General features: G+C 37.7%; 1 protein-coding gene across 4 annotated transcripts in view; it reads right to left on the bottom strand.

Annotated features, from left to right (window-relative positions):
* LOC120425114 (forkhead box protein O) overlaps nucleotides 1-12692 on the bottom strand; it is a 113515-nt gene that overhangs the window by 87885 nt on the left and 12938 nt on the right. For all 4 annotated transcript variants that reach the window (XR_005606473.2, XM_039589518.2, XM_039589517.2 and 1 more), the window contains exon 3: nucleotides 7974-8194. Coding sequence is in view for 3 of the 4 variants with exons in the window: in XM_039589518.2 (XP_039445452.1) it covers nucleotides 7974-8194 (221 nt within the window). In the remaining variant the exon portion in view is untranslated. The remainder of the gene's footprint in view (nucleotides 1-7973; nucleotides 8195-12692) is intronic.

Here is a 12692-nt window from a genome sequence, read left to right as displayed (position 1 = left end):
TAGTGGTTAAAAATTCTGTCAAAATCAAATTAATGATGGTCTATTAGATTCTCAATTCAACGACTGATTTAATTTTCATCCCAAGATATTCAAAATTAACCACCTCATCATTACAAGGGTGCGCCCCTTTCAATTGAATACGTTTATCAGCTGGACCAGCAAGGGGAATCACTCTAACCACTGTTCAATTTCTTAAAACACAACACATTTGATGCCAGATAGTAGGTACTTTGCAAAGGAGCATCATGCAATGGGATTCAGTGTAATTTTTCTTTTCTGCTTCTCCGCCAAGACAGCCCGGCAATTATCGTCTGCGGATGATTTCAAAGTGTGAAAGATTTTTTTCTTTAATAAATGCAAATAAGAGCTATCATCGCGTCGAGGTAGACTCCTGCATGAAGGGGGGTTCCTCTACTGGCACTATCTGGTGACTTGCACTTGCACTTGCACGTAGTAGTAGCATAGCAACAATTAGCGTTTTCCCCTTGTAATGACTCCACAAAGGGTTGTAGTGTAGTGCACGCTGCAGCAATAAAACTGACTGCACTCGGCAGTATGATTTATCGATAATTTATGCAAAGTGATTCTGATTTCTTTTTATAATCAGCATTTTATGACCGGCAGATTTGCGATCGCTGATTATTTTTACATTTTCGGAAGCATCCAACTTTGCGATGACCACTAACGGACACAGAGGCCACTTGGGATACACCTCCCGGGTTTCGCTTTGATTCATGATAATTTTCTGCTCGAGTTGCTGTACATGAGCTTCCATTTAAGTCGTTGTGCAATAATTATATCCGTCGTTATCGTCGTCTTTGGACCGGTTGCCCAGACCGTCTTAAGCCTTATGCAGAGTGGTCTCCTCGCGTAGCAGACCTTACACAGGAAGGATGTCACACGATCTCAAAAGGATGACTTCAGCGTGGAAAAACGGCGGAAATCAATAAATAAGTGCTGTCAATGTTATGATGCATAAGTATAAAGCACGTCGATTGAGTGTAACGACCTTATTTCTAGGTACGGACAATTGTCTAATTGCTTACGGTTTCTTACTGAAATGAAAGAAATCTGTTGGAGTTATTAACTGTATGGAGAAATACGCCAGTAGAATATTTTACAAAAAAAATTAGCAAAGTTTACAAAAAACACATGTCATGCCACAACAGTTAGATAACTCCTGGAAATAAAAAGTTCTTCTTTAAGTTTGGGCAGACCAATTTGACACAAAACCAGCAGTTCGTAATAAAGAAACTCCAATTGAATCTGATCACAAATCAAACCGCAACATATGCAACAGTTTCCCTCCAATAAAACAAATAACATTGCATATAGATAGAAATGTTTGTATCGCCGGCCACATCCCGGCACGGCGTTCAATCACCGTTGCCAAACCAAATAAAGTGGCGCGCAAGAGTGGCATGTTCCCATCCCACTACGAACGATTCCTGGCAAAAGGTAAGTCCGCCCTACGCTCAAAAAAGGGGCCATACTCTGGCAAGTTGATTGTGGCGCGGCATATATCCGCAGAGAAAAACAAGATTGATTCGGCTTTCTTTATTCGGATCGTTGATATATCTTGTTATAACGAGGCAAGCCAGATAAATCTTTCCAATTTGCCCTGCATGGCCTACTGCCACCGTACGTTCCTTCCCCTCCGTGGTTCGTCCGTCACCAACAGCGATCGGCGTCGATACCGGCGAGCTGTGCTGACTGATGGATGAGTGGATGAAGTTCCCCAACCGCCAAAGCGGACCTACCTTCACGGTATATGATACCTATCGAAGCAACCCTTGACGAAACGTCGTCACCGTCGCGCGAAACGCGTCGTCGTGTAGGTGAAGGAAAAAGACATCCGTAGCCTGATATTCTGGGTGAGAATCCAATAATACGGACATGATATGGACCGGGGTGAGAGAGGGACCTTCCGACTTCAATCAATTTGAAGCCATGTGCTTCACTTGGGGCACATTTAATTCACGTGAAAGCTCTGCTCCGCGATTTTGGGGTTCCAAGAGTGAGGGCAAGAACTCCTGTACGATGATGGATAACCGGCGGCGGAAGGAAATCACCAAAATTGCTCAAATAATGCAAACTCTACAAGTGACTCCCGGATGCACCGTCTGCTGTGATTGAAGAACTTGCCGCAACCAAAGGCTTGGCCTACTCGACCGGGAAGTCGATTTGTATTTATATAATCCGTAGGCGTCAAAAGCGCTGCCATCCACGTGCCACCGTCGTTGCTCTAGCTTGTAATGTTGCTCTGTTTGACAAAGAGTAAGAAGATCCCCTTTTTTTTCAAACATTAGGAGGGTTGTTGGAACCACGCTGTTATCAAATCACACAAATTGTATCTGGCAACGAATCTCCCGCAGGGCACTGCATCTAGGCCACATGACAGTGCTGCTACATGCGTGTAACCTATTTATTCCAAAAGTGTAATCTATCTCCGTTAGGTTTGACTTTTTAAATCTGACATGCTTATGAAAATGAATGTTTGGGATCACTGAAAAATTGACAACTCGTCAAGGTTATTTGATTTTGGAGTGCGTTAACGCACCCATTTCAAGGCAGTTTATTCTGACGCAACGGGGAAAACGTGCCAAAATATTCACGTCTGCCTTCAGATATGTTTTGCGCGGCGGTATTATATTTCTATGTTTCGTTAGTTTATGAAACCACTTATAGAAATTGAAAGAATGAAGTCTTGCTGGATAAACGACTTTTTTATCAACAAGTCCAAAATTTAGTACGAGTTCGTTTAAGAATCGGTAACCGAAATTTTAGTGAAATATAAGGTACTGGGTTTTGCATTTTTTTTTCATTTATTAGTTAAATTATTATTGTCAATCGGTGACTTTTCCTTCCGCTGTTCAGTGATTTCAAGTGTAGGAGGTCCTACATTAACGAAAAGGAAAAGGGATACCTTAAAATTAACTTATAAACTGTATAAAGAGCGGATCAATGCAGCTTAAGACTGCAATGATTTTTGTCGAATTGCATAAATTTTCTTATTGGACGTAACTTACAAAGTGTCAACTTCGGCTAATTGATGAAGTTCACAGCACCAGGGATGAAGTTTCAGAATAATTTTCAGGATTTTGTTGGGTTTTGCATTGCCTTTAATAAAAAATAGATTGCAACTGGAAATTTAATATTAATCTCAATATTAGGTATTTTATAGTCCAACGAAACACATTTCAAAATGAGCTCTCTTTTCTCTTTTTTTCTCTTTTCCAACAAAATTCCACGTAAGCTTTTCTTTCTATTTCAAGTTTTCTATAATGCAGCAATCAAATAAAAATATATCTTTTCTGAGTGGTAAAATCCTCCAAGAGCAGCAATCCAACAGGTGGAAAAGTTAGAATCAAACAACTCCCTCTTAACATGGTCTCATATTTCTCCACGCAACGATTCGTGTTCTCTTTGGCAAGTTGTTGAGCGGGAAACCGGCATCAGCATCAATTAGGATGTTGGTACAACTTTTTCGCGTTGTACATACTTTTTTTTGCGTTATCCTCGCCGTTCCTTTCGCTTCCACGTCTGTTAACGGCACCTTAAGTGAAAATCTTTTGAAGTGCACTTGAAAGTTGCTCCTGGTTTGGTGCGTTTGTGTAAGCCATCACCACCACCATCGTTATTATACCGTCATTGCTTTTGGCCTGCAGTCAGTCTTTATAGAACGGATCCCTTTGAGCACTTTCTTATTTTTTTTCAGCTCCTTACATGTGTGTAGGCGAGTATTTACGGAAAGCTACTTGGAGCGGCTCAAGTACAAGTTCAGAAAGCGAATGTCAACGAGAGAGTTTAACGCTGTTAATTTACGGTATCGTGTTTCACTTGAAAGTTGCTCCTCCAATCTTGCAAAAGCAAGCATGAAAGTCCTGGGTCTGTAAACTACCAACTTTACATATTCAAGGCTTATTGAAAGCTTGCCTAAAACCAGTTAAATCTAGAAGGATTTTGTCTAAGGCACCAACCACAAAGTACGTAACGCTCAATGAGTGAGGAGGGGAAAAATAAGAAAGGTTGTCTAATGCGCCTATTGCGAGAACTTTAAAAATATGTTCACATTAACTCAGAAGGGTCATTGTTTCGTTTAGAGCTACATTTTATTTAAAAATTTCGTGTTTTTTGTAATTTTGCAGGGTAATTTTTTAGAGTGTATCAACATTCTACAATGTTGTAGAGCAGACAATTATAAAAATACATCATACAAATACAAATGTTTATTTGTAACAATCACAAGTTATTGCGATTTGACTTTTTTTTTCTTCAAATGGCGTCGGTGACGTCGCAAGGCACGACGCATATCTTTTTTGCTGCGAAAAATGTCAAACTTTGAAGGTATGTACAGGGCCACAGGAAGCTCGAAGTTCAATGTTATATATATATACCAAAAGTTGCGCAAAGCTCTGTCTTACACGCCACTGATGTTGGTTTTAATTGCATTAGTGGCAAACAAGCTGACTTAGTCAGTTCAGTGACGATATTTAGTAAGACCCTGTTTATCAACTTGCTATTTTAAAATTAATACATCTTGAGCAGAGTTTACCCATTTTTACCAAACTAGATGTTGATCTGTTGAAAATAAGGTGATACATAGTTGTTTTAATTTGACTGTTTAACGTTCATTGCAGGTTTAGATCCCGAATATGAGCGTGATGGACTCTCTCGTTGTCTGTATTGAAAGAACCGTCGAGAGCGGGAGGTATCAAATTATAGAACGGAAAATAAAGCTTGCTTTCTTGAAAGGACTGAAAAAATCATTGGAAGCTGGATATCAAGAAGCTTAACAGCCAGAGAGTCAACTGTGTTTATAGTTTTGCAAGAATCATTAAATCGTTAGACAGTTGCATTTTTTTTTTTAAACAAATGATTGCATTGATTGATTAGTGATTTTCCCTGGACACATTTTAAGAGCGATTCAGAAAATGGTATGACTGATTATCTCCGTTTGAAAATAAAACATCTCTAACACTAGCCTTCCCTGCAAGTCATAAGATGAGCCAATTCAATGTTTGTTAGAGCACTGACCCTAGTTGACACATTTGTGAGCCCTTTTTTCTACCGCAACGCATGTCCCTCATTTGTGGAACTATTCATGCCTACTGCGGGATTGCAACGCCCCTGGTCGTGTGCTCTCGAAAGAATCCTTATGCCATTATCTCGGTTTCATCATTTGCGCAGAACGATAAGAATTGATTTGCTTTATATTAACAGCAAATCGCGTCCTATATCAGAGCACTTGTGTGTGGATTGCTGTGGCAATTCGATCTGGTCTTTCCGGTTGGATAGATGGGGCCGGGATTGACAATCGTTCATTTCTTCATTCTGGCAGCGCGTTTCGACGTTCTAAACCACCAGGAATCTAGCACGCGCCTTTCAGAGCAAATTGACCAATAAGGGATCGGTCCGTCATAGAACCTAATAAGGTCTATTTTAAAATTCTATTGGCATAATTTAAATTTTAATAAAATAATTCTCACCTCGTCACCCAGCCGATGTGCTTTATTCAAATAAGTAAATTTGTATGCACAATATGCTATTTGATATTTTCATAAATTTGATCACCCCGAACTGTGCTGTGCGTTTCTCGAGCGCCCGATGCACATTCCCACATCGTGGTCATATGGTAAAATGCTTTGCATACATTCTGGACCATCCAGCCACCTCCCCTCAGAAGGCCGTATCGCTATCACGATACGCATCTCTCGTTCCCCAGTATAAACAGATGTGTAGAACAGAGAATTTGCATCCACCCGAGAAGGAGAGGCTGCAATTGTGCACGAAATATGAATCCCAATCAAATATCCCCAACCCTCTAGTAGATTGGATGCTGTATTACCAAGCGCCACTACGAACGCGGCCAGCAAACGTGCGGAATCAATGCATTAAAATAGTTGATTTTCGAATAATCATATTATTATAAAAAATAAGAATAAATATATTTATAACACGTGAGGATGCGAGCAAAAAAAAAGAAATCGCCCTCGCTCGATGTAACCCAGCCAGTGTCATCGTTGGACAGGTACGCACGTTTAATTGAATGCGGAAAAAATGTGAGCACGATGAGCACAATTGAGTGTAAATTGCAGCTCAACAAAACACGAATATCGAAAATAAATTTCATCAACAGCAAGCGAGATTTGCACTCTTGCCGTCACGCGAAACGAAACGTGTGAACATTATCGCAGTCGCAATTCGTGATAACCAGCTCCCTGCTCGTACACAGAAACCCACATACACACGATGTTGCAACACATTCATCTAGTAGGCTTGTTCGATGACGATTTACACTGATTGGTATGGGTCGTGATGAGTTTTTTGCGTGATTTAGCTTAATGTTCACATTTTTTTTTTTGTAAATGTATGTGAATAACATATTCAAAAGATCATTCGATCAATTTGAATATCAACTTTGGGTTCTTTCTAAAAGTTCTGGATGATGATGATAAGGATTGTACTAAACATACAAAAAAATTGCTTTGTGGAAACTATTATGCTACTACTACTCTTCAATTTATGTGAAACATTATCCTATACGATTTAAGGGGAATTTTCCGATCTGGAGATATTTGATACGGGGGCTGCTTCACAATATTCTTTTGAAACTATTTTTTTTTTACCAAGAAACTCCCATGAGAAATTTGAGCCAAAACGGATCACTAGATCCTGCCGTTTTGAAGTGGAATCCTGCATGTCGAGCTTCCGTGGCCGTGAGGTTACGAGTTTCGCCTTGTAAGCGGAAGGTGATGGGTTCGATTCCTGTCTGGCTCGGCAAAGTCAGATCCCTTAAAAGAGTAAATATGATCACTGGGAATACGGTAGGGGATGGGTTTTGACTAGCGGCGTGCTAACGTGTTTAAAATAAAAAAATATGGTGGTAACTGCAAATTGCTTTTGAAAAACTTCCAGAATTTGAGGTCATTAAATTAAATATATCTTATAAAGTTTGAGTCTGAATCTCATGAAAGAAGTGTACCTTTCATCACTTGAAAACCTCCCATCCAAACTCTATTTTTCTTCCAGTGCATTCTCAAATCATGGGGAAGAAAACACTAGAAGGCATCAAGAAGTAAGTTTTTTGATTAGGCGCTTAGGTTCATAAAATCGTCAAAGGAATCTTTTCTTCACGCAAAAGCTAGTTCTAAAAAAAAAACAAAGAATCAGCAAAAAAAGTGCCGAGAAACATGAGCTAGTTTGTTGGTCACATACATACATACACACACACATACACACAGACATTTGTTTAGTTTTCGATTCTGAGTCGATATGTATACATGAAGGTGGGTCTACGACGTTTTTATACAAAGTTCATTTTTAGAGCATGATTATAGCCTTACCTCAGTGAGGAAGGCAAAACGTTTGCAAAAACTTAGTACAAAATTGCATGGATGAAAAATCGTTTTTTCACCAATGCCTTCAAAATTTATGAAGACTTTAATTGAAAAAATATAACTGCAAAAAGGCTTTTGTAATGGGAAAAACATAAACCATGCATGAACCAAGTTTCCGAATAAAAAAAAAACTTGTTGAACCAGAGTTGAGGGAAATAAACCTTAAAATGCATTGTAGAGTAATTGCGTCTAATAAATATAACAGATTTTAATATTTCAGATAACTGAAAATGTCTCCACTTTGAAATCATGTAATATTTTTAAGTCTCCTCAGTGCACCATCATTGTCGGGAAGGGGGTATAATTATTGCAGATCGTCCAGAACCGGTTTGATGAAAAATATCGATTACGGCAGCAATCATGCCCCAATGTACCTCGTACTGCATACCTTTCGCCAGGTCTGCCTCGTGCAAACAAGTTCCGAAGCCACACCATGTCGTCATCGTCATCGGATGCGAGATGATTCCCCACACTCGCCACGACAAACCGATACGACAAGTTGACCAGAATGAACTTTCTTTTTTTTTTCAAAACCTGATGCAGAAAAAAACCCTCAAAATCAATAACACTTACCTTCCACCCTGCGCTGCTGTTGGAGTCACCCTTATCTTTAAAATATGGCACATTCTGCACCATCCATTCATAGATCTGGCTGAGCGTTAGTCGGTTATCACCTGCTGAACTAATTGCTTGTGTAATTAAATCAGCGTACGACAGGTTACCCCAGGCGTTGCGGCGCGAAGAATTTTTCTTCGCAGTGGACGACACTGATTGCGGTTGATTTGCATTGGCACCTGTAGAAGAGAGCAGAAAAAAACGGATGGGAAAGGTGAAAAACCACACAGCAGAGGGTGGAACAAGTTGAACCAAAGAGAGATAGCAGATGATGAACGATAAAAAAAACCTTCTCCAAACCGTATGGGGCGACCGCGGGTTGGTCAGGGTGACTTTATTAAATTTGTGCAAGGGTAATGTCATTTATTTATATGCCACCGATATCCGAACGACTCAATTCAATTTCTGATGCGGTGGTGGTCGTCAGAGTTGCAAGGTGGAGTCAGTCCACCAGTAACTGTAGCAGCTGCAGAAAGGTTTTACCCCCGTTTGCTTTGGCTGGTGACGAACTCCAATCAAGCGTCATTGATTTAATCAGGTTTAAAAAGTGTGTCATTTTTTTCTGGCCGCTTTGTGATGATACCCGAGTCTAATGTGATAATCTAGTGACGTAGGTGGTCCTTAACTTACTTCAACAAAACAATTCTATCGATCCAAAGGCCCCAAAACTTTTTGCCTTCCTCACCTTACTGAGGAAAGGCTATAAAATCACTCGAATAATGAACTTCTCAATTTGACCTCCTAGACCCACCTTCGTGTATACCTATCGACTCAGAATTAAATTCTGAGCAAATGTCTGTGTGTGTGGTGGGATGTTGATCAAAAAATTGCCACTCGATTATCTCGAGACTGGCTGATCCGATTTTGTCCGTTTTGGCCTCATTTGATCCGTCTTGGGGTACCATCGCTATAAAAAATTATGCAGTTTAAATAAGTACTTCAAAAGTTATGCTAAAAAAACGATTTTGACTAAAGTTCGGAAGATTGTAAAAAGGGTGAGTTTTGTAAGAAAACTCGTCATGCTATACATTTTCAGAAAGATATTTAAAAAACCTTTCCAACGCGTCCAAGACATCGAAGATCTGACAACCCTATCAAAAGTTATAAGCACTTAAGTGTTATTTATGCACTTTATGGAGGCCGGATCTCAGATATTTTGATGAACACGTTGTCCGGATCTCTCATGCGACCAATCGTTGGATAGGTAATCAAAAGATCTTTCCAAAGCGTCCAAAACTTTGAAGATCTGACAACCATATCAAAAGTTATAAGCACTTAAGTGTTATTTATGCACATTTTTGAAGGTATTTGAAGATATTTGAAAGACCTTTCCAACGCGTCCAAGACATCGAAGATCTGAAAACCCTATCAAAAGTTATAAGCACTTAAGTGTTATTTATGCACTTTATGGAGGCCGGATCTCAGATATTTTGATGAAAACGTTGTCCGGATCTCTCATGCGATCTATCGTTGGATAGGTAATCAAAAGACCTTTTCAACGAGCACGAATTGGATTGGAGATCTGACTACCCTATCATAAGTTGTAAGCACATAAGTGCCCTGCCCTGATCTGACTACCCAATCTAGTGGTATTGTCCCCCTTCGTGGACAATTTTCCATACAAAAAAAAACTTTTTTGTATGGAGTGTGGACAATCAGATTTGTTTTAATTGTGTTTTAAAAACACATGTTATTTATTATTTACAAACTTATTTAATCTTCTCCTAGTGGAAAATTGTCCAAGGAATCCGAAAATGCATTCCGTTTTCCGTTTCAAAATCATGTTCATTGAGAAAATCATGACAATTTGAGAAGTTTAAAATAATGGCTTTCATCAACATTTTCTTAACTATAGTTAACTAACTTTTTAAACTTTTCAAAATTTTATGAAAAGTTCTTCTTGAGGTACTTTGAACACTTCTCTACCACAGTCAGTATGTTTTCAACCATTCCGAAAGTATTTTAATTGTACTCTTCCTTTTGCGGAAAAATCGCGAACCTATCAAAGTCACCCTGTTTTACGGTACGCAAAATAAAAAAAAAACATATTTTCTTAAAAAAGTCAATATCGCTGCCATTTTCCGTTACTCGACTGTCAAAACTCGTATGATATCGTTGTTGGTAAATTTAAGGTACTTTCTTTTTTTTTTAATTACGTGTTTTATGTAATTTTGCAGGGTCACTTTTTTAAATTGTAACAATATTGTTCAATGTTGTAGAGCAGACAAAAATGATTATTTTGATAAGGCCATGTTCACATAAATGTCCCATATGCTAAAACAACAAGCTGAGAAAAACGTTTGTCTCACACATAAGGCTACGTGTTAAGTTTTCTCAAAAAAACCCGGATTCCTTCCTGATTTCTAGAACAAAGTACTTCATGCTGTAGGGTTTTCTGAAAGAGCACACGATTTTGAAAAACGATTAAAATTCATATGGGACATTTATGCGATCAGGGACAGTTTCCATGTATTCATCACGAGTTATAAGATTTTCACGAAAAAGGTTTATTGCAAAATTGATGATTTTGACCGGTTTTTCGAAGTTTCACTCAATTTAAAAGTATTTTTCGAAAAGTTCAGCAAATTATGCATAAGAATGACCCTATGGAGTTTGTTGTGACTGGCTGAAATAAGGGGATTTTTTCTTAAAAAACGTTACTTAATCCACCCTAAGGTGGTTCGTGCCTTCCTCACATTAGAAAGGTCTATCCAACGATAGGTCGCATAATAGATCCAAACAACGTTTTCATTAGAGCGTCCAATTTCCCGGGAAACGGGAAATTTTCAGCCAATTTCCCGGGAAATCCCGAAAATTCCCGGGAAATTTTGAATTTATTGAAAATTGTTATGATTAATTGTATAGGACATCACTATTAATGGTTTAAATGAGTGTGAAGATCAATTAACAGCTTGACTGCATGTAAAAAATCATTCGACTACAAGAAAATGTATTTTGGTATTTTTTGATGAGAAATATTTTTTTTATCAAAACTGTGAGTAAAATTAATCCATAATCCACAATCATAAAATTACTTTTAAACTTGCCTCTGTGACCAGTTTATTGAAATGAGAAAAAAAAACATGCAGAAATTACGTTTTTCATTACAAATACTGGTTTCAGCTCTTGAACAAATGGTAAAGCTTTTTAGTGTTGGTTTTACTCGAAACAACCCAATGTTTTCAAATATTTTAAGCAAGCTTTGAATATATTTTTGCATTTGTTTAGAACAAACAATAGAAAGTAATTTTCAATGATTTTTTTTTATTGTTATGCAACATGATTTAAATTATACGATAAATTAACATCATTCCACAAAAAGTCTTCTATTTTTTTCACATCTACCCCTCCCAACACCTGTAGTTGCACCAGTGCTCCATAATTCTTTTACTTCAAATTGTAATTTCTTTAGTACTAGGTATTCAACCAATTGAATTAATTCTTTTTGCACAAATTCGATTTTCATCTCATTTGATCATGGTAAACAAAAACGTAAAAAAAATCTCAATTTTAATTTGGAGGTAAGGAGTTAACATTGTTTTGATGAAATAACATCAATCTATTAAAACATTACCTAATTGTAATAATTTAATACTCATTAAGCAAGATCTATTCCCAGTTGCTTCAAAAATTAATATTATCAGAATTAATCTGATTAATTATATATAAACCAAACAACACATTTAATTAAAAAAATCATGTCGAGTTTGTTCATTTATTATTTTTTAAGAGCATTTTTTTTAAATAGTTCCAAAAATGTAAGAAAATGTATACTTCCGCTTGAATTTCGGGAATTCCCGGGAAATTTACAAATTTCCCGGGAAACGGGAATTTTTTTTTTCGGGAAATCCCGGGAATTCCCGGGAAATTTTTTCCCGGGACGGGAAATTGGACGCTCTAGTTTTCAACAAATTATCTCAGATCCGGCCTCTAAAAAGTTCATAAATAACACTTAAGTGCTTATAACTTTAGATAGGGTTATCAGATTTGCAATCTATTGAACTCGTTGGAAAGGTCTTTTAATTACCTATCCAACGACAAGTCGCATGATAGATCCGGACAACGTTTTCATCGCAAATATATGAGACCCGGCCTATAAAAAGTTCATAAAATACCCTCATGTGCTAATTACTTTTGATAGGGTCGTCAGATCTTCAATCTTTTGAATTCGTTGAAAAGGTCTTTTGAATACCTTTCTAAAAATGTATAAGACCGATTCTTAGCGAAGCTACACCAAAATGTCACATTTTTCAATTTTCAATGTAATTTTTTGTATGAAAGATTTAATTTTTCTTATGATTTAATAATTTCAATGTGCTTTAAATGCGTTTTCTTACCTCAAAAGCCAAAAATATTGACCAAATATGGTCTGCAATCCATTGAATGGGAGAGGAGTTTTTTCATAAATCTGCTCCTTTCGTTGTCCCGTCACGAAAAGAAATGGCTGGCAAAAACTCAAATTTTAACCAATTCGTTCAGTTCAAGGAGCAAAAGATTCGTTTTTTAATTTGTGATAATGTGTAGAAGAGCTAAAGTTTTTTAAAATCAAACTGGCAAAACTGTAGTGCTTTTTGTAGTGAGCCTTTTAAAAGTCCAGTTTTACGATTTGTCCCGTCACGCTACATTTTTATTTCAGGGGAAGCACAGGAATTATATGGTTCATTTTACATGATATTT

Source organism: Culex pipiens, chromosome 1 (genome assembly GCF_016801865.2).
Source record: "Culex pipiens pallens isolate TS chromosome 1, TS_CPP_V2, whole genome shotgun sequence".
NCBI lineage: Eukaryota > Metazoa > Arthropoda > Insecta > Diptera > Culicidae > Culex > Culex pipiens.
This window is presented reverse-complemented; position numbering and strand designations above follow the sequence as displayed.